General features: G+C 48.3%; 1 protein-coding gene across 12 annotated transcripts in view; it reads left to right on the forward strand.

Moving 5' to 3' along the window:
* The window catches only part of LOC137375479 (traf2 and NCK-interacting protein kinase-like), a 302,732-nt gene that overhangs the window by 30,937 nt on the left and 244,380 nt on the right, over positions 1-27,415 (forward strand). For 10 of the 12 annotated variants that reach the window (XM_068042793.1, XM_068042796.1, XM_068042799.1 and 7 more), the window contains exon 2: positions 11,719-11,784. In XM_068042793.1, the coding sequence (XP_067898894.1) occupies positions 11,719-11,784 (66 nt within the window). Of the gene's footprint in view, positions 1-11,718; positions 11,785-12,392; positions 12,461-14,985; positions 15,076-27,415 lie in introns of those variants that run through there. The other 2 variants (XM_068042798.1, XM_068042797.1) reach the window with 2 other exon arrangements.

Raw genomic sequence — 27,415 nt, forward strand, 5'->3', positions numbered from 1 at the left:
GACGATATAGATGGGCTGGTAAGATGGGCAGAGCAGTGGCAAATGGAATTTAATTCTGAGAAGTATGAGGTGATGCATTTTGGGAGGACTAACAAGGCAAGAGATTATACAATGGATGGTAGGACCCTTGGAAGTACAGAGGGTCAGAGGGACCTTGGTGTACTTGTCCATTGATCACTGAAAGCAGCAGCACAGGTAGATAAGGTGGTTAGGAAGGCATATGGGATATTTGCATTTATTAGCCGAGGCATAGAATATAAGAGCAGGGAGGTTATGATGGAGCTGTATAAAACACTAGTTAGGCCACAATTGGAGTACTGTGTACAGTTCTGGTCACCACACTATAGGAAAGATGTGATTGCACTGGAGAGGGTGCAGAGGAGATTCACCAGGAAGTTGCCTGCGTTGGAGCATTTCAGCGATGAAGAGAGACTGGATAGGCAAGGGCTGTTTTCCTTAGAGCAGAGAAGGCTGAGGGGGGACATGATTGAGGTATACAAAATTATGAGGGGTGTAGTTAGGATAGATAGGAAGAAACCTTTTTTGCTTAGCGGAGGTGTCAATAACTAGGGGACATAGATTTAAGGTAAGGGGCAGGAGGTTTAGAGGGGATTTGAGGAAAAGTTTTTTCACCCAGAAAAAATCTTGGAACAGATTGGAATCTTGGAACACACTGCCTGAAGAGGTGGTTGAGGCAGGAACCCTCAGAACATTTAAGAAGTATTTAGATGAGCACTTGAAATGCCACAGCATACAAGGCTATGGGCCAAGTGCTGGAAAATGGGATTAGAATAGATAGGTGCTTGATGGCCAGCAGGACACGATGGGCCAAAGGGCCTGTTTCTGTGCTGTTTAACTCTGACTCTAGAACTGATAGGTTATACTGTTCAGTAAAGATTGAACAGGTTGGGGCTGTTCTCCCTAGAGACGGGTGACTTGATTTTTTCTGCATTTCCGGGATGTGGGTTTACGGGCAAGGCTGACATTTATTACCCTTGAAGGTAGTGGTGAGCGGCATTCTTGCACCACATGAACTGCAGTAGTTCAGGTATACCCACAGTGCTGAAGGAAGGGAGTTCCAGGATTTTGATCCAGCAACAGTGAAGGAACGGGGATATAGTTCCAAGTCAGGTTGGTGTGTGGCTTGGAGGGGAATTTGCAGATGATGGTGTTCCCATGCGTCTGCTGCTCTTGTCCCTCTAGCTCGTAGAGGTCGCGGGTTTGGAACGTGCTGTTGAAAGAGCCTCGGTGAGTTGCTGCAGTATATCTTGTAGATATCTTGTGAATATTGAAGGTTGTGCATGTGTTGCCAATCCAGTGGGCTGCTTTGTCCTGGATGGTGTCGAACTACTTGAGTGTTGTTGGAGCTGCACCCATCTAGGCAAGTGGAGAGTATTCCATCACACTCCTGACTAGTGACTTGTAGATGGTGGACAGGCTCTGGGGAGTCCGAATGGTTATTTGCCACCGAATTCCTAGCCTCTGACCTGCTCTTGTTACCACTGAATTTATGTGGCTGCTCCAATTCATTTTCCAGTCAATGGTAACCACCACCACCTCCCCCTCACCCCCCACAGCCCATGCACCTCCCCCCCACACACACACACACCCTGGCCCCACCCAGGTGGGCAATTCAGAGATGGAAATGCTGTTGAAAGTCAGGGGGAGGTGGTTAGATTCTCTCCTGTTGGAGATGGTCATTGCCTGGCACTTGTGTGGTGCGAATGTCACTTGTCAATTATTATTCCAAGCCTGTATGTTGTTCAGGTCCTGCTGCATATGGGCATGGACTACTTCAGTATCTGAGGAGTTATAAATGGAACTGAACACCCCATTTCTGACCCTCTGATTGAAGGAAGGTTATTGATGAAGCAGCTGAAGATGGTGGGCCTAGGACACTGACCTGAAAACTCCTGCAGTGATATCCTGGAGCTCAGATGATTGACCTCCAACAACCTTCTTCCTTTGTGGCAGATATGGCTTCAGCCAGTGGAGTGTTTCCCCCTGATTCCCATTGACTTCAATTTTACTAAAGCACCTTGATGTTGCACTCAGTCAAATGCTGCCTTGGTGTTCAGGGCTTTCACTCTCAACGTTGCCTCTGGAATAAATGCTGGCCTAGCCAGCGATGCTCACATCCCATGAATGAATAAAAAGAAAAATCAGCTTTTTTGTCCATGTTAAGACCGAGGCAATAATGGGGGCAGGAGCTGAGTGGTCCTGGCAGAACCAAAACTGAACAACGGTGAGCAGGTGATTGGTGAGTAAGTGCCACTTGAAAGCACTGTCACCAGGGCCTTGCATCACTTTGCAGATGATTGAGAGTAGACCGATTGACTGGATTGGATTTGTCCTACTTTTTGTGTACAGGACATACCTGGGCAATTTTCCACATTGCCGGGTAGATACCAGTGTTGTAGCTGCACTGGAACAGCTTGGCTAGGGGAGCGGCTCGTTCTGGAGCATAGGTCTTCAATACTATTGCTGGAATGTTGTCAGGGCCTATAGCCTTTGCAGTACCCAGTGCCTTCAGCCGTTTCTCGATATCATGTGGAGTGAATCAAATTGGCCGAAGACTGGCATTTGTGATGCTGGGGACCTCAGGAGGCTAGCTAAAGGTGGTTGCAAAAATGCATTTTGAGATTATGAAGGGGTTGTTAGGGTGGACATAGAGGAAACTTGTGGGGAGATCCCAGAACTAGGGGCTATAACTATAAACCAGTCACTATTCAATCCAACAGGGAATTCAGGAGAAACTTCTTTAGGCAGAGAGTGGTGAGAATGTGGCACTCGCTACCATGAGGAGTGGTTGAGGCGGGTAGCATAGATGCATTTAAGGGGAAACTGGATAAACACATGAGAGAGAAAAGAATGGAAGGATATCCTGACAGGGGTGAGAAAAAGAGGGTTGTGAGAAGACCTGTGTGGATCATAAACACCAATCATAGACCAGTTGGGCCAATTGCCTATTTCTGAGCTGGAAAATTTATATACGATATAAGCTCATTTGTTCATTCGTTCATTCATTCTATTTTTCCCAAATGCTTCACATAATGACTGACTCTGAAGTGCAGTGATTGGCTGTCGTGTTCCCCTAACAAAACAATGTGCAACAGCAATGAGATGAATAGCAGCCAGTCTGTATATGGTGTGTGTTGGTTGAGATGGCCGAGGCCACTGGGATAAACTCCTGCCTGTCTTCCAACAATGCTGTGGGATCTTTAACATCCACCAGAAAAGATAGTTCGAGAAACTTGTATTTCTCTAGCAAGTTTCACAACTACAGGACATCCCAAAGTGCTTTATAGCCAATGAAATACTTTTGAAGTGTCTTATTTCTCATCTATATGTTGCCCCACGGCAACATCATCCAAAAGCACAGAATTAGTTTTCACATATACACTGATGATGCCCAGCTCTAGCTCATCAACATCCCTCTCGACTCCTCTCCACTGTTGCAAAATTATCAGACTGCTTATCCAACTGGATATGCAGTGCTGGATGTGCAGAAATTTCCTCCAATTAAATATTGCAATACTGAAGCCATTGCTTTCAGGCCCCACTCCAAACTCCATTCCCAGCTGCCGACTTCATCCCTCTCCCTGGCAACAGTCTGTGAGATTAAACCAAACTGGTTCACAACCTTGGTGTCACATTTGACCGAGATGAACTTCCAACCTCAAATTTGCACCATCAGTAAGACCACCTATTTCCACCTCCGTAACTTTGTCCCTATCCCAACTCATCTGCTGCTGAAACCCCCATTCATGCCTTCGCTACCTCCAAACTCGACTATTCCAATGCACTCCTGGCTGGTCTCCCACATTCTACTCTGTAAACTTGAGATCATCCCAAACTCTGCTGCCCGAGCCTTAACTCGCAGAGAGTCCCATTCACCTGTCACTTCTGTGCTCGCTGACCGACATTGGCTCCCAGTCAAACAACATCGTGATTTTAAAATTCTCATCCTTGTTTTCAAATCCCTCCATGGCCTCGCCCCTCTCTATCTCTGTAGCATCCTCCAGCCCCACAATCCTCCAAGATATCTGCATTCATCTAATTCTGACCTCTTGAGAATCCCCAATTTTAATTGCTACACCATTGGTGGCTGTGCCTTCAGTTGCCATGGCCTTGGCCTTAAGCTCAGGAATACCCTCCTTAAACCCCTCCACTTCATTTTCTCCTTTTAAGACATTCCACCTGCCTCTTTCGTTCATCTGGTGTAATATCTCATGTGGCTTGAGGTTGTATTTTGTTTTATAATGCCCCTGTGAAGCACTTTGAAACATTTTATGACATTAAAGATGCTATATAAATATAAGATTTTGCTGCTGTTGTGTAGTCACAGCTGAAAGTGGGAAGCTGTGCAGCCAATTTCCACACAGCCAGCACCCACATTAGCGATGTGATAATGACTAGATCATTATCTGTTTTCATGGTGTTGATGAGGAATAAGGATTGGCCCAGGACACAGGGCAGAAGTCCCCTGCTCTTCAAAAACAGTGCCATGGGATCTTTTCCATTCACCAAAGAGTGCAGACGGGGCCTTAGTTTAATGTTGCCTCAGAAAGGCAGCACCTCCAACAGTACACCACTCCTTCTGTATTGCAAGGAAGTGTCGGCCTTGATTTTTAGATTTAAGTCCTGGAGTCGGACTTGACCCTGCAACCTTCTGACTCAGAGGTGAGTGTGCTACTAACTGAGCCATAGGCAACTTTGCCCATGGTCTGTGCCCTTAACAACACCGTGCGCCCTCAGTCCTGCACTGAAGGGCTGGCCTAGATTGAGCTCTCAAATCCCGGAATGTCATGATGGAAACCACTTGGTTCCATGTATCCATTGTGGTGGGCGTGAGGGAGGAGAATCCACATCAAATTATCAGTGAGAGCAAGTCCATCAAATTATGAAAGATGAGTTGGGTGAATCGATCCCACTTTGTGCATCGTGTTCCCACTTTGCATGTAAATGCGTGGCCATGCTGAATCCTTCCCATGACGGCAATTGACCTTTTTTAAGTAAGAGAAACATTTGAATGCGTGTGGTAAATCTGAGGTCATCACTCATTGAAAGTCACATATTATCAAGGGGAGCTGGTGCTTGGTGGAATTGAGATGAATGGGGAAACGGGTAGATTGACCGTGCGTTTGCTGATGTGTGCCATTAGTCAGTTGTGGGGGCTTCATTGCCAAGTGAATTCTGCGTTTGTTGAGGTGAAGGGACCTCTGTGCTGGGAGCTGCCAGTATTACCTCCCACTGCCAACACATCAAACATTCCCACAATCGGCACCACATCTGTTGCCATATCCCGACTTGTTCACCCATCATCCCTGTGTTTAGTGAGCTACATTGGCTCCTGGTCCAGCAATGCCTCATTTTTTTTTCTTAAAAAAAAAACTCATCCAAGTTTTCAAATCCCTCCATGGCCTCACCACCTCCCTATCTCTGTAATCTCCAACTTCACAACCCTCAAACCTCCATGCTTCTCCAATTTTGGCCCTTCACGCATCTCCAGGTGTCATCACTCCACCATTGGCAGCCGTGCCTTCAGCTCCCTAGGCTCTAGTATTCCCTCCCGAAACCTCTCCACCTGTCTACCTCTCGCACTCTCCTTTTAAGATGTTTCTTAAAACCTACCTCTTTGACCAAGCTTTAGGTCACCTGACCTAATATCATCATATGTGGCTCAGTGTCAAATATTTTTGATAACGTTTCTACAAGCACCTTGGGACGTTTTACTGAGTTAAAAGTACTGTATAAATACAAGTTGTCAATTTGCATCAAAAGCCTTTCACCATAACACACTCACATCATCAGCCAGTTATTCTATTGAAGGTCTTGGCATGCGATGACAACATATGGCCTGTTCCTGCATCAGGAGACACAGTGTGTGATCATCAGGAGCTGACTGCTGTCATCCCCTTTGGTCCAGGCAACCTGAATTCTGTGCACAGCATCTTGGATGCAATACTAGTGAGACATTTGAGGAGTGAATTGGACCTTCTCCTCATTCAAGCTTCTGTGATGATTGAACTCCGTGCCAGGAACCACTGGCTGAAAATGAGGAAGAACAGAAAAAAAGGACCTGTAAGGAATCCTGCACAGGGGCGCAGTGGTTAGCACCGAAGTCTCACAGCTCCAGTGTCCCGGGTTCAGTTCTGGGTACTGCCTGTGCGGAGTTTGCAAGTTCTCCTCTGTGACTGTGTGGGTTTCCGCCGAGTGAGATAGGGATGTAAAGAACAAATGGGATGGGCTGTGATAGGCAGGAGAGATAAAGAAAGGGATATAAAAACAAGAAATGCTGGAAATACTCAGCAGCTCAGGCAGCATCTGTGGAGAGAGAAGCAGAGTTAACGTTTCAGGTCAGTGACCCTTCTTCAGAACTAGCAGATATTAGAAATGTGAAAGGTTTTCAGCAAGTAAAGTGGGGGTGGGGCAAGAGATAACAAAGGAGAAGGTGTCGCTAGGACAAGGTCCCAGAAAAGCTGACCAGAAGGTTGTGGAGCAAAGGCTAACAATACGTTAATGGTGTGCTGAAAGACAACGCATTAGTACAGATAGGGTGTTAATGGACTGAAAACTGAACAGCCACAAGCACAAACATGAAAAAAAAAACAGTGGGTAGGCAAACTGAACAAACTAAGATAAAATAAAATAAATGCAAACAAATATTAAAAAAGAAAAAATAACTAAAAAGTAAATTGGGGGGGCCTGTCATGCTCTGAAATGATTGAATTCAGTGTTCAGTCCGGCAGGCTGTAGCGTGCCTAATCGGTAAATGAGATGCTGTTCCTCGAGCTTGCGTTGATATTCACTGGAACACTGCAGCAATCCCAGGACAGAGATGTGAGCATGAGAGCAGGGGGGAGTGTTGAAATGGCAAGCAACTGGAAGCTTGGGGTCATGCTTTCGGACTGAGCGGAGGTGACAAAGCGGTCACCCAGTCTGCGGTTGAACTCCCCAATGTAGAGGAGGCCACATTGTGAGCAGCGAATACAGTATACTACATTGAAAGAAGTACAAGTAAATCGCTGCTTCACCTGAAAGGAGCGTTTTGGGCCTGGGATAGTGAGGAGAGAGGAGGTAAATGGGCAGGTATTACACCTCTTGCGATTGCAGGGGAAGGTGCTGTGGGAAGGGGACGAGATGGTGGGAGTCATGGAGTGGACCAGGGTGTCGCGGAGGGAATGGGAAAGGAGGGGAAGATGCGTTTGGTAGTGGCATCACGCTGGAGGTGATGGAAATGGCAGAGGATCATCCTTTGGATATGGAGGCTGATAGGGTGGAAAGTGAGGACAAGGGGAACTCTGTCGCAGTTCTGAGAGTGAGGGGAAGGGATGAGGGTAGAGGTGCGGGAAATGGGCCAGACATGGTAGAGGGCCCTGTCAACAACAGTGGGGTGGGGTGGGGGGGTTGGAATCCTTGGTTGAGGAAAAAGGAAGACATATCAGAAGCGCTGTCATAGAAGGTAGCATCATCAGAGCAGATGCGTCGAAGACAGAGAAACTGGGAGAATGGAATGGAGTCCTTACAGGAGGTAGGGTGTGAAGAAGTGTAGTCGAGGTAGCTGTGGGAGTCGGTGGGCTTATAATGGATATTAGTAGACAACCTATCCCCAGAGGTGGAGACAGAGAAGTCAAGGAAGGGAAGGGAGGTGTCGGAGATGGACCATGTAAAGGTGAGAGAAGGGTGGAAATTAGAAGCAAAGTTGATAAAGTTTTCCAGTTCAGGGCGGGAACGGGAAACTGCACCGATACTGTCATCAATGTCCTGGAAAAAGAGTTGGGGGAGGGAGCCAGAGTAGGACTGGAACAAGGAATGTTCGACATATCCCACAAAAAGACAGGCATAATTAGGGCCCATGCGGGTACCCATAGCAACACCTTTAACTTGAAGGAAGTGAGTGGAGTTGAAGGAGAGCTTGTTCAATGTGAGAACAAATTCAGCCAGGCGGAGGAGGGTGGTGGTGGGTGGGGACTGGTTGGGCCGCTGTTCAAGGACAAAGCAGAGTGCCCTCAAATCGTCCTGGTGGGGGATAGAGGTGTGGAGAGATTGGACGTCCATAATGAAGAGGAGGCAGTTGGGGCCAGGAAACTGGAAATTGTCAAAATGACGTAGGGCATCAGAAGAGTCACGGATGTAAGTGGGAAGAGACTGGACCAGAAGAGAAAAGATAGAGTCAAGATAGGAAGAAATGGGTTCAGTGGGGCTGGAACAGGCTGAAACAATAGGTCTGTTGGGACAGTCCTGTTTGTGGATTTTAGGAAGGAGGTAGAAGCGGGCTGTCTGGGGTTGCGGGACTATGAGGTTGGAAGCTGTAGAGGGAAGATCTCCAGAGGAGATGAGGTCAGTGACAGTCCTCTGGACAGTAGCTTGATGTTCGGTGGTGGGTTCATGGTCCAAGAAGTGAGCCCGGAGGCGGAGGTGACGGAAGAAGAGCTCAACGTCATGCCGAGCACGAAATTCATTGAGGTGGGGACGTAAGGGGATAAAACTGAGTCCTTTGCTGAGTACAGAACGTTCAGCGTCAGAGAGGGGGAGGTCAGAGGGTACAGTGAATACATGGCAAGGGGTCAGATCGGAAGGGGTGGGGTCAGAGGGATGTGAACGGGAAGAAGGATCTGGAGGGGCATCAGTCGCCATCAGCTGCTGGAGCTTGCGTTCCTTAACACCTGAAAGGAAGAAAATTACACAATGTTGAACCGACAATCGCATTCTAAAGTGATTCTGACTCCTCCATTCCCTTCCTTCCTCTTTTCCCCCCACCCCACCCAGAATTATTCTTCATTTCTAATTAACAATGTAACCGGATAACCAGCACCTAGCAAGGGCCAGGATTAATCTTCTTCCCTAGTCTGGTGCAGTTTGGTTTCATGTTTACCGGAACAGGAGGAGGTCATTCAGCCCCTCTAGCCAATTCTGACATTCAGTTATGTCATGAGATATCAGTATAAGTCCATCCACCTTCCTTGGTTCCATATCCCTTTAATACCCGTACCAAACAAAAGTCTATCAATCTCTATTTTTAGATTTCCAATTTACCCTCTGTCACAACGGTTTTTTGGGGGGCGAGAGTTCCAGATTTTCACGTCCCTTTGTGTGAAGAAGTGCTATGTTAAGCTTATGACTCCTCCATATTCTGGACTCCCCACACCAGAGGAAATAGTTTCTCTCTGGACTCTTTTTAATCTTCTTGAAAGACAGAATTTGCAATTACCTGATGCATTTCACAATCTTGGGATGTCCCAAAACGCTTTCAGAGCCAATGAAATACTCAGTGTTGTGTATGTAGGATTAGTGCAGCTCCAACAACACTCAAGAAGATAGACATTATCCAGGACAAATCAGCCCGCTTGATTGGTACCCCATTCACAAACATTCACTCTCTCACCACCGATGCACAGTGGCAGCAGTGTGTACCATCTACAAGATGCACTGCAGCAACTCACTAAGGCTCCTTCGACAGCACCTTCCAAACCTGCGACCTCTACCTCCTAGAAGGACAAGGGCAGCAGACGCATGGGAACACCACCACCTGCAAGTTCCCTCCCAACTCACACACCATCCTGACTTGGAACTATATCACCGTTCCTTCACTGTCGCTGGGTCAAAATCCTGGAACTCCCTTCCTAACAGCACTGTGGGTGTACCTACCTCACATGGACTGCAGCGGTTCAAGAAGGCAGCTCACCACCACCTTCTCGAGGGAAATTAGGAATGGGCAATAAATACTGGCCTGGCCAGCGACGCCCACATCCCAACAACAAATTTAAAGCAGCTGCCTGGTGCACAGCAAGATTCTGCAAAGAGTTGTAACAGTTAATCTCGCTGTGGTGGTGAATGTTGGTCAGGACATCGGAGAAAACTCCCCGCTCTTTTCTGGAACAGTAAAGAATGTCTTGTTCTTTTCTCTGTTGTGTTTGATGTATCAGGTGAAGGGCAGCCTTTGAGAACTGCTCATTCCTTTTGAGTTTACCTGGTTGAAGAACAATCGAAGCGAGGTGTTTAAATGCGACAGGGTAAATAGAGAGAAACTATTTCTTTTGGTGAGAGTCCAGAGAAAGGATGCATAATATTAAAATAGGGCCAGGCCAATCGGGTGGAAATCTGGAACGCTCTTTTAACAGCACCCCCTCCACACACAAGATTGTGGATGCTGGGCTCACATGAAATTTTCAATTCTGAGATTTTAGTTAGGTTGTGTTACGACTAGATGAGAAAGAGGTCTAGGGTTCGCTTTCAGCCTTCACCTGATCTTACTGTAACAGGGTTTAAACACACCTTGTTTTTAGCTCCCCCTTGGTGAATCCTTGTTCACCGCTTTCCAATTATAAGGCAAAGAAAGCAGGACAAATAGGCTTTCTTAGGCTTAAAGAAGAAAAGTTGAAATTTATTAAACTTGAACTCTAATTCGGTTAACGCCTAAGGATACAGGACACGCCCCACGCTAGCATACATATGCGATACACACATGCAAATAGAGACTGAAAAGAGCAGAAGAAAAATAAAGTGGAAATGTTTGAGGCAATATCTGAAGAGTCATTGTTACGATTCTTCGAGCTCACTGTAGAGTCCTTGATTGTAGGTAAATCTTGCTTTTCGTTGGGGCGAGGTATTCTTCTTAAACCTTGTTCACTGTAGGAGACTTTTCTCTCTTGGGGTTCATGTGCCTTTAGTAGATTCAGAGGCTTGTGAGAAAGAGATGGGAGCAGACAGGAGAGAGATCTTCTCAGTCCAGGAGCAAACAGACACTCCCAGTTCAAACTGTTTGTACAATTCAGAAAAACCCAGGTTGCCCAGCAGATTAGTCATGTGACTAATATATAATATAGTCATGTGACTAACTGTTCTGACCACATCTTGGATTGTATCTCCTTAGCAGTCTCTGGAATGCTCCTCTTACACACAGTATCTGGTGATCGAGGTCCATTGTGGGTTGAATGTGTCAGGGAATGGTCCTTTTGTTCTTCCAATCACCGTTTGTTAATATGCAAATGTCTTTTCCAGCCACAGCTGATCTGTTTAACAAGTCCTTTCTTCACTCCAGTAACAGTTTAAAATCAATCTTCATGACAAAATGAATGTGCCTCATTCTTGGCAGGTGAGGGCCTAGCATGACGGGTTGTTAAAGGTTATGGAACCAAAGCTGGTAAATGGAATTTAGATACAGATCAGCCACAATCTGATTGAATGATGGAACAGGCTCAAGAGGCTGAATGGCCTCCTCCTGTTTCGCATGCTTTTTTTTAAGAGATACAGCACTGAAACAGGCCCTTCGGCCCACCGAGTCTGTGCCGACCATCAACCACCCACTTATACTAATCCTACCCTAATTCCATATTCCTACCACATCCCCACCTGTTCCTATATTTCCCTACCACCTACCTATACTAGAGGCAATTTATAATGGCCAATTAACCTATCACCCTGCAAGTCTTTGGCATGTGGGAAGAAACCGGAGCACCCGGAGGAAACCCACGCAGACACAGGGAGAACTTGCAAACTCCACACAGGCAGTACCCAGATTTGAACCCGGGTCGCTGGAGCTGTGAGGCTACGGTGCTAACCACTGCACCACTGTGCTGCGTGGAGAAGCTGGGGAGACACCATATAATTAATAGGCCAGGTGACATTGGCTGCATTGTTGTGATTTATTGTTTAAATAACTTGTATTTGTTGACGAGTTGTAACTCTATTTCTGCTTTTCTGTTTCTTTTTCAGGATCCTGCTGGTATTTTTGAACTAGTGGAACTTGTTGGCAATGGCACATATGGGCAGGTTTACAAGGTAAACGTCTCTTTTGTCTGGATTCTTGGTAAAGTTGTTATGGGATCCTCTCATTTCTGGCCCAGCAATCACACTGGACTGATGGCAGGAACCGTGCTGGAACTAGTCTAAGCACCAAGTGTCGCAGGATCTTCTTTGAGTTGAGTGCGTGTTTCTCCTCTGGTTTGATGGCTGTCAGCTTGGCTGCTCCCAGTCTAAATTCAAAATCATTGTATAATTCGGCCAAAGCTGTAACTGATACTAAACTTGCAGGGGGCAAGGACAGGGTTGCAGTTAAAGTTAGTATTCCAGGAAGGAGTCTTCACCACTGGGCAGTGGTGGGATGGGGGAAATTAAGTTTTAAAAAAACCACGATGCATAATTTCTGACTCCTTCCCTCAATATAGGGCTGGATTTTACGTTGGGCAAACGGGAGCTGCCCACCGATGTAGAAGTCGGTGGCGAACCCACTTCCGCCTAGCCTGGGGATTGGTCCCGCATTTTACGGGTCCCCGGGCTTCAACTGTTCCGAGGCGGAACTTCCACTCGCATGAGGGAGGAGGTCCCGCCTCATTGAGCTGCCGGCCAATCAGCGGGCCGGCAGCTGTTAGTCCCAGTAGCGCCACTGGGAGCGCTGGCCATTGCTGGGACTGCGGTCCAGCCGATGGCAGATGTAGACATAGAGCCGGGATTCCAGGTGAGTTTTGGTTGGCTCACCGGGGGTAATTGGTTGGGCCCCGGCGAGGCAAGGGTGGTCGTTAGGGGGGAAGGGGGGCATGTTGGGTCCTGGGGGTGGTTGGGGAAGCCAGGGCAGCCTTCAATTGGGCACCCTGTGCCTTATTTTCAGGGCCCGCCGCCTCTGGGGCGCTGAGGGGCTACCAGCTTTCACCAGGCAGCCTTTCCCGGCTCCAGGACGCCCGCTTGCCATGTGTAAAATCCACATGGAGGCGGGCGAAGGTCCTTAAGTGGCCATTAATTCGCAACTTAAAGGCCTTGATTGGCCTGGGGCGGGCGGCCCGTTTCTCGCCCCCTCCGACGTAAAGTGGGGCGGAGGTGGGAGCAGATCAGGAAGGCTTCCCGGAGCCTCCTGTTCCATTTTACGCCACCCCCCCCCCCCACCGCTCCCCGCCGCCATCCGGCTTGTCGGGGTGATGTAAAATTACGGCCATTGTTTCTCTTACTTTGTATTCATACGCCCTCCCAAAAAACAAATGTTCTATGTTCTAATTGGGCCAAAAGAAAGGCTTGCTGAATCTGCAGGACACTGCAGTCAGCAAAACCATTACTGGTGTTTTTTTAAAAATGTGTTTTGAAAACAAATGACCCCTGACAACGCATCCTGCGCCCCGACATCGGAGCATTCCCAGGTGCGCAGGTGTACAGCACTGTCTCTTTCTGTCAGTAAGATGCTGCGCGTGTGCAGCCTACCTTCTTGCCAGGACTATATTAAAAACGTCGTTGCATAGTCGTACTGCAACGTCATCTAGCCTCACCAACCGGCAGGAACGCAGCCTCCACTCCCTTCCCCCAAGTCTCTTTCTTGCAGTCTCCTTTCCCTCCCCTGCCTGCCCTTATCTTGCCACTCTGTCCCTCGCTTCCCCCATGGGGAGTAGGAGCAGGGAAGAGGAAGAAGCGGGAGGGAGCAGAGGGCAGGGGGAAGAAGCGGGAGGGAGCATGGGGTGGGGGGAGAAGCTTGCAGGGGCGGGGGGGAGAAGCGGGAGGGAGCAGGGGGGAGAAGCGGGGGGAGAAGCGGGAGGAAGCGGGAGGGGGCGGGGGGAGAAGCGGGAGGAAGCGGGAGGGGGAGGAAGCGGGAGGGGGCGGGGGGAGAAGCGGGAGGAAGCGGGAGGGGGCGGGGGGAGAAGCGGGAGGAAGCGGGAGGGGGCGGGGGGAGAAGCGGGAGGGAGCAGGGGGGAGAAGCGGGAGGGAGCAGGGGGGAGAAGCGGGAGGGAGCAGGGGGGAGAAGCGGGAGGGAGCAGGGGGGAGAAGCGGGGGGGAGAAGCGGGAGGGGGCGGGGGGAGAAGCGGGAGGGGGCGGGGGGAGAAGCGGGAGGAAGCGGGAGGGGGCGGGGGGAGAAGCGGGAGGGGGCGGGGGGAGAAGCGGGAGGGAGCAGGGGGAAGAGGGGGAGAAGCGGGAGGGGGCAGGGGGCAGGGGGGGAGAAGCGGCGAGGCCTGGAGCGAGCAGCCGACGGGGGTGGGGCTTGAACTGGTGAGCGAAGTGAGCGGCTTTTTTTTATTCATTCATGAGATGTGGGCATCACTAGCCAGGCCAGCATTTATTGCCCATCCCTAATTGCCCTTGAAAAAGTGGTGATGAGGCGCCTTCTTGAACCACTGCAGTCCATGTGGGGTAGCTAAACCCACAGTGCTGTTAGGAAGGGAGTTCCAGGATTTTGACCCAGCGACAGTGAAGGAACGGCGATATAGTTCCAAGTCAGGATGGTGTGTGACTTGGGAGGGAACTTGCAGGTGGTGGTGTTCCCATGTATCTGCTGAGGGAAAGCAGGGACGAGGCCGGGAGCGAGTGGCGAGCAGATGGGCGCGGGAGGCAGCACCGGCGAAGAGAAGCGGGATATTGTTGGGGGTGGAGTGGGATCGCAGCAATTGAATTTAATTTGTTTTTTGTGATCAATTGAGCAGTGCAACCTTTAATCCTGGCAGCTGCCTAAAAGGTTGCAGACACTGATGTTTCAGTGGAAGAGGCTGCATTTGCGCATGTACAAGTACTGTGGCACCTAGTAGTTGCGTTGTCAACAAATGCAGCCTTTTGAAAATGCTTTTTTCTTTTGAACTTTTATTAGTTACAAAAATATTGGTGATGGGAATGTGAACATTTTGACTGATAGTCAAGAATCATTTAATTGGGTAACAGAGCCTGCTTGCTCTGGGAAGGTGGGGCAACAGGAGGATTGACATGTCAGTCGACCAGTGGGAAGGAGTGAGGGGGTGGGGTGGTTGAAGGTTGGCGATCATGTGGTGAAACCTCCAGGAATACATCCAATCAGTGTTGGTAAACCTACCAAAGGGGCAAAGACGTAATTCAGTGCTTATTTTAAAGTTGTTACAACTGTCTCTTTTATTTATTTTAAAATTCAAACATCAGATATATAATTTGCAGATAAGTTACAAAGCTTATGGTAATTGGAGAAATAGAGAAGTAGGTTCCGATTTTAAACATTTACTACTTGCAGGTATATAATGCCTTTAACATCATAAAACATTCCAGGGCGTTTCACAGGAGTATTAGTGGAGAAAAGTTTGACACCGAGCTGCATTTGGAGATATTGGGACAAATGAAAAAAAGACGATCAAAAAGGTAGGTTTTAAGGAGTGTCTTGGAGGAGAGAGAGTTGGAGAGGTTTAGGGAGGGAATTCCACAGCTTAGGTCCCAGGCAGCTGAAAGCATGACCATGAATGGTGGGGTGATTAAAATCAGTGATGCTCAAGAGAACAGGTTTGGAGGAGCGCAGAGATCTGAGGGTTGTGGAGTTGGAGGAGGGGTCAGGCCATGGAAGGATTTGAACACGAGAATTTAAACTCTCGGTGTTTTGGATAGATGATGGGAGAGGTTGAGACTCTCCCTCTGTTCCTGAAATGCAGTCTGGGCTATTTTAAATCCAAGACTTCATTTAAATCCCACCAGTAATCATCTTGCAGCAATAATGCCCCAGGGAGGGGGTGGGACTGGGTTCTGAGATCAGCGGGGGGCATATGTGAAGGTCATGCATTTGGGAAATTGAGGGTGAGTCCTTAGCTTTCCTTGTGGGACCTGGAGGCCACCTCCTATCCTGCTCCTCCTACATCTTCTGGGCCTGTTCTTCACTCGGCCTGGCTTTGGGCTGAGTGGGGCACTTAGTGTTTATTAAGTGAGGCCGATTTGTTCGAGGTGCCTCACCTTTTGAAGATGTGCTTCAAAGGTATTTTTGATCTTGATATCTCACTCTTCCAAGCAGAGAAGGATAACATAAACACTCCATAGGCTCTGACCTTTTTCTCAGCTGCCTCACTGCAGTCAGTGAGTGGGTGCAGCGATCACCCAGACGTCTGTGAGAATTTGCAACAAGGCAGGTTCTAATCAGATTACATTGTGTTTTCCTGTGGTCCAAGGGTTTGATCACCATCATCAACAGACCAATTTACGTTGCAACAAGCCTGAATTTTGCGATTCAGCACTTCTAATCAATGTCTCTCTTAAGCAATAAAGGACTTTCATTTCTATAGCGCCTTTCCCGAACTCAGGATGTTCCAAAGTGCTTCACAGCCAATGGAGCACTTTTTTGCAGTGTAGTCACTATTATAATGTAGGGTGCACAGCAAGCTCCCACAAACAGCAATGTGATGGGTTGAGGGATCAATATTGGCCCCAGGTGGATGTAAAAGATCCCATGACACTATTTGACGGAGAGCAGGGAAGTTCTCCTGAACCCTAACCCTGGCCAATGTTTATCCCTCAACCAATAACCTAATAATGAGCTGTTAACTAATTCGTATTTGTGAGAACTTGCTGTACACAAATTGACTGCTGCATTTTCTACATTATAACATCAAGTGCTACCGAACAGGTGGCCTAGATACACTGATGTCTGTAGCTTGTTGACAGGAAATGGTGGATTACCACAGAGATTGAAATTAATATGTTTTATGTGCATGTAGCTGGGCTGATGTACAGGGGGGCCATGCATGGATCTTATCACTGGATTTACTTATTAAACTCCGCAAATCACTGAACACAGGTCACAAATATTCTTATTAAATCTTCATCTCAAAATACTTCCATCTCTACCACCTACCTTAGTGACCACACACGTATCTACCAGTGCTCTTCCCCAGTGTTATATTCTGTCCAGGTACAACCCGAGTTTGGAAGGGCAGTTTTATAACTGTTAACTTGGTGTTTTTCACAGTTCATGTGGCTGCAGTGTTAAATTGTGTCACAACTTGGATGTCCCACTGCCTCGTCCCAGGAAGCCCATAGCAATTAAACTGAATATTTATAGCGATTTCCTTTATTTGGATCTGTCATAAGCATTGTGAGTGTGGGTGTCCCAAAATTGACAACTCTGACCGTATTCCTGGACGTTTCATCATATGACCTCCCATTGACCTATCTGGTCAAACATGGTAGCATAGTGGTTTTGTCACTGTCCAATGACCCAGAGGCTTGGACGAAATCTCCAAAGACAAACGTTCAAATCCCACTATGGCAGTTGGTGGAATTTAAATTCTTTTAATCGATACAAAAAAATCTGGAATAAAAATTCTAGTCTCGGTAATGGTGATCAAGAAGCAACCGGATTGTCGTAAAAACCCGTCTGGTTCGCTAATGTCCTTTAGGAAGGAAATCTTCTGTCCTTACCCAGTCTGGCCTCCATGTGACTTTAGACCCACAGTAATGTGATTGACTCTTAACTGCCCTCTGAAAAGGCCTAGCAAGCCACTCAGTTGTATCAAACCACTACAGAAAAGTCAGATAAGAATAAAACTGGATGGACCACCTGGTATCGACCTAGGCATCGGAAATGACAAAGGCACACCCTGCCCAGTTGACCCTTAAAAGTCCTCCTCACGAACATCTGGGGGCTTGTGCCAAAATTGGGAGAGCTGTCCCACAGACGAGTCAAGCAACAGCCTGACATAGTCATACTCACGGAATCATACCTTTTTTTTCCTATTTGTCAAGGGAGGGGGGGTCTTTATTCTGAATCATACCTTTTACAATGTCCCAGATTCCTCCATCCCCATCCCTTGGTATGTCCTGTCCCACCAGCAGGACAGACCCAACAGAGGTGGCGGCACAGTGGTATGCTGTCAGGAGGGGGTGGCCCTAGGAGTCCTCAACATTGACTCCAGACCACTCAAAGTCTCATGGCATCAGGTCAAAGATGGGCAAGGAAACCTTGTGCTGATTACCATCTACCACCCTCCCTCAGCTGATGAATCACTACTTCTGCATGTTGAACACCACTTAGAAGAAGCACTGAGGTTTACAAGGGCACAGAATGTATTCAGGATGGGGGACTTCAAAGTCCATTAGCAAGCGTGGCTCAGTAGCACCACTGCTGGCTGAGTCCTAAAGGACAGCTCTGCGAGACTGGGTCTGCGGGAGGTGGTGACGGAACCAACAAAAGGGAAAAAACTACTTGCCCTCGTCCTTGCCATGCGTCATAGTCAGTGCTGTCAAGCAACACTTGCACAGCAACAATCTGCTCACCGGAGTTCAGTTTGTGTTCTGCCACGGCCACTCAGCTCCTGACCTCATTACACCTTGATCCAAACATGGAAAAGAGAGCTGAACTCGAGAGGTGAGGTGAGAGTGACTGCCCTTGTATCAAGGCAGCATTTGACCGGGTATGGCATCAAGGAGCTCCAACAAAACTGGAGCCAATGGTAATCGGGGGGAAAACTCTCCACTGGTTGGAATCGGACCTGGCACAAAGGAAGATGGTTGTGGTTATTGGAGGTCAATCATCTTAGCCCCAGGACATCACTGCAGGAGTTCCCATGGGTAGGCGGTGGCGTAGTGGTATTATCACTGGACTAGTAACCCAGAGACCCAGGGTATTCCTCTGGGGACATGGGTTCGAATCCCACCACAGCAGAAGGTGAAATTTAAACTTAATAAAAATCTGGAATTAAAAACTAGTCTAATGAAGGCCATGAAACCATTGTCAATTGTTGTAAAAACCCATCTGGTTCACGAATGTCCTTTAGGGAAGGAAATCTGCTGTCCTTACCTGGTCTGGCCGACATGTGACTCCAGACCCACAGCAATGTGGTTAACTCTTACATGCCCTCTGAAATGGCCTAGCAAGCCACTCAGTTGTACCTAACCGCTACAAAGTCTATAAAAAGGAATGAAACCGGATGGACCACCCGGCATCGACCGAGGCACCGGAAACGACAACGGCAAACCCAGCCCTGTCGACCCTACAAAGTCCTCCTTACTAACATCTGGGGGCTTGTGCCAAAGTTGGGAGAGCTGTCCCACAGACTAGTCAAGCAACAGCCTGACATAGTCATACTCACGGAATCATACCTGACAGACAATGTCCCAGACACTGCCATCACCATCCCCGGGTACGTCCTGTCCCACCGGCAGGACAGACCCACCAGAGGTGGTGGCACAGTGGTATACAGTAGGGAGGGAGTTGCCCTGGGAGTCCTCAACATCGACTCCGGACCTCATGAAGTCTCATGGCATCAGGTTAAATATGGGCAAGGTAACCTCCTACTGATTACCACCTACCGCCCTCCCTCAGCTGATGACTCAGTACTCCTCCAGGTTGAACACCACTTGGAGGAAGCACTGAGGGTGGCAAGGGCACAAAATGTACTCTGGGTGGGGGACTTCAATGTCCACCACCATGAGTGGCTCGGTAGCACCACTACTAACCGAGCTGGCCGAGTCCTAAAGGACATGGCTGCTAGACTGGGTCTGCGGCAGGTGGTGGGGGAACCAACAAGAGGGAAAAACATACTCGACCTCGTCCTCACCAATCTGCCTGCTGCAGATGCATCTGTCCATGACAGTATTGGTAGGAGTGACCACCGCACAGTCCTTGTGGAGACGAAGTCCCGCCTTCACATTGAGGATACCGTCCATTGTGTTGTGTGGCACTATCACCGTGCTGAATGAGATAGATTTCGAACGGATCTAGCAATGCAAAACTGGTCATCCATGAGGCACTGTGGGCCATCAGCAGCAGCAGAATTGTACTCAACCACAATCTGTAACCTCATGGCCCGGCATATCCCCCACTCTACCATTACCATCAAGCCAGGAGACCTGGTTCAATGAAGAGTGCAGGAGGGCATGCCAGGAGCAGCACCAGGCATACCTCAAAATGAGGTGTCAACCTGGTGAAGCTACAACCCAGGACTACTTGCATGCCAAACTGCGTAAGCAGCATGCGATAGACAGAGCTAAGCGATCCCATAACCAACGGATCAGATCTAAGCTCTGCAGTCCTGCCACATCCAGCCGTGAATGGTGGTGGACAATTAAACAACTAACTGGAGGAGGTGGCTCCACAAATATCCCCATCCTCAATGATGGGAGAGCCCAGCACATCAGTGCGAAAGATAAGGCTGAAGCATTTGCAACAATCTTCAGCCAGAAGTGCCGAGTTGTTGATCCATCTTGGCCTCCTCCTGAAGTCCCCAGCATCACAGATGCCAGACTTCAGCCAATTCGATTCACTCCACGTGATATCAAGAAACGACTGAAGACACTGGATACTGCAAAAGCTATGGGCCCTGACAATATTCCGGCAATAGTACTGAAGGCCTGTGCTCCAGAACTTGCCGCGCCCCTAGCCAAGCTGTTCCAGTATAGCTATAACACTGGCATCTACCCTGCAATGTGGAAAATTGCCCAGGTATGTCCTGTACACAAAGCAGGACAAATCCAACCTGGCCAACTACCGCCCCATTAGCCTACTCTCCATCATCAGTAAAGTGATGGAAGGTGTCATCAACAGTGCCATCAAGCGGCACTTGCTTAGCAACAACCTGCTTAGTGACGCTCAATTTGGGTTCCGTCAGGGCCACTCAGCTGCTGACCTCATTACAGCCTTGGTTCAAACATGGACAAAAGAGCTGAACTCAAGAGCTGAGGTGAGAGTGACTGCCCTTGACATCAAGGCAGCATTTGACCGAGTGTGGCATCAAGGAGCCCTAGCAAAACTGGAGTCAATAGGAATCAGGGGGAAAACCCTCCGCTGGTTGGAGTCATACCTCGCGCAAAGGAAGATGGTTGTGGTTGTTGGAGGTCAATCATCTGAGCTCCACGACATCACTGCAGGAGTACCTCAGGGTAGTGTCCTAGGCCCAAACATCTTCAGCTGCTTCATCAATGACCTTTCAATCATAAGGTCAGAAGTGGGGATGTTCGCTGATGATTGCACAATGTTCAGCACCATTCGCAACTCCTCAGATACTGAAGCAGTCTGTGTAGAAATGCAGCAAGACCTGGACAATATCCAGGCTTGGGCTGATAAGTGGCAAGTAACATTCGCGCCACACAAGTGCCAGGCAATGACCATCTCCAACAAAAGAGAATCTAACCATCTCCCCTTGACATTCAACGGCATTACCATCGCTGAATCCCCCACTATCAACATCCTAGAGGATTGACCGAAAACTGAACTGGAGTAGCCATATAAATACCGTGGCTACAAGAGCAGGTCAGAGGCTGGGAATCCTGAGGCAAGTAACTCACCTCCTGACTCCCCAAAGCTTGTCCACAATCTACAAAGCACAAGTCAGGAGTGTGATGGAATACTCTCCACTTGCCTGGATGGGTGCAGCTCCAACAACACTCAAGAAGCTCGACACCATTCTGGACAAAGCGGCCCGCTTGATTGCAACTCCATCTACAAACATTCACTCCCTTTACCACCGACGCACCGTGGCAGCAGTGTGTACCATCTACCAGATGCACTGCAGCAATGCACCAAGGCTGCTTCGACAGCACCTTCCAAACCCGCGACCTCTACCAACAGGAAGGACAAGGGCAGCAAATACATGGGAACACCACCACCTGCAAGTTCCCCTCCAAGTCACACACCATCCTGACTTGGAACTATATCGCCGTTCCTTCACTGTCGCTGGGTCAAAATCCTGGAACTCCCTTCCTAACAGCACTGTGGGTGTACCTACCCCACATGGACTGCAGCGGTTCAAGAAGGCAGCTACCACCACCTTCTCAAGGGCAATTAGGGATGGACAATAAATGCTGGCCTGGCCAGCGACGCCCTCATCCCGTGAATGAATAAAATGGAGAGATTGAATGTTGAAGTTGATGGATGGGGTGCCAATCAGGCAGCCTCTTTGTCCTGGATGGTGTCGCACCTAGTATCCTAGGCCCAACCATTTTCAGCTGCTTCATCAATGCCCTTCCCTCCATCATAAGGTCAGATGTGGGGATGTTCGCTGATGATTGCAAAGTGTTCAGTCATATTTGCAACTCTTCAGGTACTGAAGCAGTCTGCGTCCACATGCAGCAAGACCTGGACAACTTTCTGACATGGGCTGAGAAGTGACCAGAAACATTTGCGCCACACAAGTGCCAGGCAATGACTATCTCCAACAAGAGAGAATCTAACCATCTCCCCTTAAAGTTCAACGTCATTGAATTCCCCACCATAACCATCCTGGGGGTTACCATTGACCAGAAACGGAACTGGACCAGCCATATAAATACCGTGGCTACAAGAGCAGCTCAGAGGCTGGGAATTCTGCGGCGAGTAACTCACCACCTGACTCCCCAAAGCCTGTCCACCATCTACAAGGCACAGGTTAGGAGTGTGATGGAATACCCTCCACTTGCCTGGATGGGTGCAGCTCCAACAACACTCAAGAAGCGCAATACCATCCAGGACAAAGAAGCCCGCTTGATTGGCACCCCATCTACAAACATTCACTCCCTGCACCACCGCTGTACAGTGGCAGCAGTGTGTACCATCTACAAGATGCACTGCAGCAATGTACCAAGGCTCCTTAGACAGCACCTTCCAAGCCTGTGACATCTACTTCCTAGAAGGACAAGGACAGCAAGCACATGGGACCGTCACCACCTGCAAGTTCTCCTCCCAAGTCACACCCCATCCTGACTTGGAACCATATCTCCGTTCCTTCACTGCCGCTGGGTCAAAATCCTTGAACTCCTTTCCTAACAGCACTGTGGGTGTACCAGCACCACATGGACTGCAGCAGTTCAAGAAAGCGGCTCACCACCACCTTCTCATGGGTGATTAGGGATGGGCAACAAATGTTGACCTTGCCAATGATATTCAAATCCCATGAACAAATTTTTTTCTCTATAAAAGCTGTTTTCCCTTCTTGTATTTCCAATGTTTTTCTAACTAATAAACAAAAGTTTTTCAATGAAAAAGAAACCCCTATAATTTAGTTGGCAGGAGTGCCATGGAGGTTAATCTTTAATCCCCAATGACTTCAGGACAATCCTGGAGGGTTGGCAACCCCAAGTGTGGACATTGAATGTAGGCACAACTAAACTTGGGTCTTGACAGTAACTTGCTGTCTAACAACCCTCTCACAGGGGATGGTATCCCAGGGCTGTTTCCACCTACAGGACTGTTCCCAGTAGTCATTTGGGGAAGAGTTACAAGCCATGCAATGCAGTTGCTCGAGTCCGGAGACAATTGCCCCGTTGAATTGGTTGGTGCTGTTTGCAGTTTATTTCCTTTGCATGTCGTGCTTTTGAATAGTGTAAACTACGGAGGAGGAAGTGTCTCGGTTGCTCGGTCTTGCTCCAGTTCCTGTGCCTTCACCTCTGCCACTTCCACTTGCTGTGAGTAAACAGAGACTCGGGCTGCTGGCTTCTCAGCAGTATGCAGGGCATACCAGATCATCATGGGGAAATCCCCCACTCAGTGGCTTCCAGCTGTGTCCTAGGAAAAACCTTCCAGGACTTGATACACAAGCAGAGTCAGATGGAGAGATATACATGTGTACAGACATAGGAGACACACAGTTGACTGTGCATACAGACTTGGTAGAGATGAGAGACAACCCACCCACCTGGACTTGCACGCTCTGGCATGACATTGGCAAAGTTGCTCTGTCATTTTTAAGTTGCAACACATTGTGAGGGATTGCTGTGTGGGTGTGAGTTACATGTTGGTTAATTAGTTTCTGTTGGTACTATTTTAAGCTATGGTGCAAACTATTTCTGAAATCACAGGAAAGCTGTGAAGGAACATGACTGTCTCCGTCAACTTCTGTGTTCTGAGGCTGTTTCTCCCCCTCCTCCCGAATGCTCTACCATTGCCAGGATGTGTTCCCACGGGCTCGCCTGCCCTCATGGCTATTCCTCATGACTGAGCTGATAGAGTGAATGGCAAATGGAAACCTGATCGGGGAGGGGGCTGGGGGGGTTACCTTTGCCTGCTGCAGCCCTGGGTTCCAGTAAGGGCCAGTTGGGCTTTGCTCAGGAACGGGAACCAACTACCCCTTGTTCTAGACCAACTTACTGTGGTTGGGGGGTTGGCAGAAAACAGAATCTTTGGGGGCGGCACAGTGGCGCAGTGGTTAGCACCGCAGCCTCACAGCTCCAGGGACCCGGGTTCGATTCCGTGTACTGCCTGTGTGGAGTTTGCAAGTTCTCCCTGTGTCTGCGTGGGTTTTCTCCGGGTGCTCCGGTTTCCTCCCACAAGCCAAAAAGACTTGCAGGTTGATAGGTAAATTGGCCATTATAAATTGTCACCAGTATAGGTAGGTGGTAGGGAAATATAGGGACAGGTGGGGATGTTTGGTAGGAATATGGGATTAGTGTAGGATTGGTATAAATGGGTGGTTGATGTTCGGCACAGACTCGGTGGGCCGAAGGGCCTGTTTCAGTGCTGTATCTCTTTAAAAAAAAAAAAAAAATCTTGACACCACCCCACCCCCCCCACCCCCAATCCATCCACTGCTGCCCCTGCAACCCCCCAGAAAGCAACTGTGGCACAAAGACGGGGAGGAGGAAGTTAACTGGGGCAATTCCAGAATCTTGAAGGGATAGCGAGGGATGCAAGCCATTATTCCTCCCCCATCTCTCGAGTAACTGTTCCCTCCATCTGTCCTCTCTATCTCTCCCTCCTCCGCCTCATCCCACTAACTAAAACCCTTCTGAAAAATTCTGCAGTAACTTTCACCTGTGCTTTGTGCAGGTTCCAATTTAAAATTCATACCGAGAGGGTGGGAGGCACATTTAATTGGGTGAATACAGAATTTTGATCGAGTCACAATATGCTTTAATTTATTTCCTTTTGTTAGTTTTGTACTTGTCATATTGTTCCTTGGTGTGACACACATCCCATTAAATTGGGTTCCTGGCCTCGGGATTAAAGGGAGGCCACATAATTTCAGCTTTTCCAAACTCCACACCCATTGAATGCCGTTTGAAACCTGTCAGAATTAATTTCAGCCTGAATAAATTTCAGTCTAATTCGAATTGCTGTCAACTATTTCAACCCTCTCCTGGTCAGTTTCCCATCTTCCACCCTCCAGAAATTACAGCTCATCCAAAAATCTTCTGCCCACATCTTAACTCGCATCAAATCCCTTTCACCCATCACCTCCTGTGCTCACCTGATTTACATTGGCTCCCAGTCCAGCAACACCTCATCCCTCCCTATCTCTGGAACCTCCTCCAGCCCCATAACTCTCCAATCTCTGTGCTCCCCCAATTCTGACCTCTTGAACATCTCCAATTTTTATCGCTCCATCGTTGGTGGCCATACCTTCAGCTGCCTGGGTCTAAGCTCTGGAATTTCCTCCCTAAACCTCTGTGCCTCGCTTTCTTTAAGGCATATGTTTAACAATCTGCCACTTTCATCAAGCATTTGAACACCTTGTCCTAACATCATCATCTTTGGTATAAAACCAAAACGTGCTGGAAATACTCAGCAGGTCTGGCAGCATCTGTGGAGAGAGAAACAGAGTTAACGTTTCAGGTCAGTGACCCTTCATCAGAACTGGCAAAGGTTAGAAATGTAATAGGTTTAAAGCAAATAAAGTGGGAGTGGGGCAAAAGATAACAAATGGGAAGGTGTTGATATGACAGAGGGTCACAGAGAATAACTGACAAGGAAGTCATGGGATAAAGGCAAAGACAAAAAGTGAGTTAATGGTGTTGTGAAATACAAAGCGTTAAATGACAGAATAATGAAAGCCTGAGCCAAAAGCAAGCCATGAAAAGAAAAGTGGGCAGGCACATGGTAAAAGAAAGTGTAATGATGAAACGAAATAAAAATAAAATGAAATGAAAATAAAAAATAAAGCAAAACTAAAATCAAAGTAAAACTTAAAAAAAAAAAGGGTACCAGTCATGCTCTGAAATTTTTGAGCTTCTACCTCCTTCCCAAAATCCACAAACAGGACTGTCCCGGCAGACCCATCATTTTAGCCTGTTCCTGCCCCACTGAACTTATTTCTTCTTATCTTGATTCTAGCTTTTCTCTGCTGGTCCAATCTCTTCCCACCTACATCCGTGACTCTTCTAACGCCCTACATCATTTTGACAATTTCCAGTTTCCTGGCCCCCACCGCCTCCTCTTCACGATGGGCGTCCAATCTCTCTACACCTCCATCCCCCACCAGGATGGTTTGAGGGCTCTCCGCTTCTTCCTGGAACAGAGGCCCAACCAGTCCCCATCCACCACCACCCTCCCCTTGTGAGAACTTGTTCTCACATTGAAGGGTCACTGACCCGAAACGTTAACTCTGCTTCTCTTTCCACAGATGCTGCCAGACCTGCTGAGTGAATCCAGCATTTCTTGTTTTTGTTTCAGATTTCCAGCATCCGCAGTATTTTGCTTTTATTTTTGTGTTGAACGATTTCTCCTTCAACTCCACTCACTTCCTTCAAGTAAAAGGTGTTGCTATGGGTACCCACATGGATCCTAGTTATGCCTGTCTTTTTATGGGATATGTCGAGCATTCCTTGTTCCAGTCCTACTCAGGCCCCCTCCCCCAACTCTTTTTCCAGTACATTGATGACTGTATCGGTGTCGATTTCAGATCCTGCCCCGAACTGGAAAACGTTATCAATTTTGCTTCTAATTTTCACCCTTCGCTCACTTTTACATGGTCCATCTCTGACACTTCCCTCCCCTTCCTCAACTTCACTGTCTCCATCTCTGGGGTTAGGCTGTCCACTAATATTCATTACAAGCCCACCGAATCCCACAGCTACCTCGACTACACTTCTTCACATCCTGCCTCCTGTAAGGACTCCATTCCATTCTCCCAATTTCTCCGCCTCCGACGCCTCCTCTCTGCTGATGCAACCTTCCACAACAGTGCTTCTGACATGTCTTCCTTTTTCCTGAAACAAGGATTTCCCCCCCACTGTGGTTGACAGGGCCCTCAACCGTGTCCGGCCCATTTCCCGCACCTCGACCCTCGCCCCTTCCTCTCCCTCCCAGAACCGTGACAGAGTTCCCCTTGTCCTCACTTTCCACCCCACCAGCCTCCATATCCAAAGGATCATCCTCCGCCATTTCCGCCACCTCCAGCGTGATGCCACTACCAAACGTATCTTCCCCTCCCTTCCCCTGTCAGCATTCCAAAAGGATCGTTCCCTCCGGGACACCCTGGCCCACTCCTCCATTACCCCCACCACCTCGTCCCCTTCCCACGGCACCTTCCCATGCAATCACAGGAAGTGTAATACCTACCCATTTACCTCCTCTCTCCTCACTATCCAAGGCCCCAAACATTCCTTTCAAGTGAAGCAGCAATTTACTTGTACTCCTTTCAATTTAGTATATTGTATTCGCTGCTCACAATGCAGTCTCCTCTACACTGGGGAGACCAAACGCAGATTAGGTGACCGCTTTGCGGAACACCTCCACTCAGTCCGTATGCATGACTGAGATGAGGAGAAATTTCTTCACCCAGAGAGTGGTGAGCCTGTGGAATTCGTTACCACAGAATGCAGTTGAGGCCAAAACATTGTATGTTTTCAAGAAGGAGTTAGATATAGCTCTTGGGTCTAAAGGGATCAAAGGGTATGGGGCGAAAGTGGGAACAGGTTACTGAGTTGGATGATCAGCCACGATCATAATGAATGGAGGAGCAGCCTTGAAGGGCCAAATGGCCTACTCCTGCTCCTATTTTCTGTGTTTCTACCCCGAGCTTGTCATTTC

Source organism: Heterodontus francisci, chromosome 11, assembly GCF_036365525.1.
Source record: "Heterodontus francisci isolate sHetFra1 chromosome 11, sHetFra1.hap1, whole genome shotgun sequence".
Classification (NCBI taxonomy): domain Eukaryota; kingdom Metazoa; phylum Chordata; class Chondrichthyes; order Heterodontiformes; family Heterodontidae; genus Heterodontus; species Heterodontus francisci.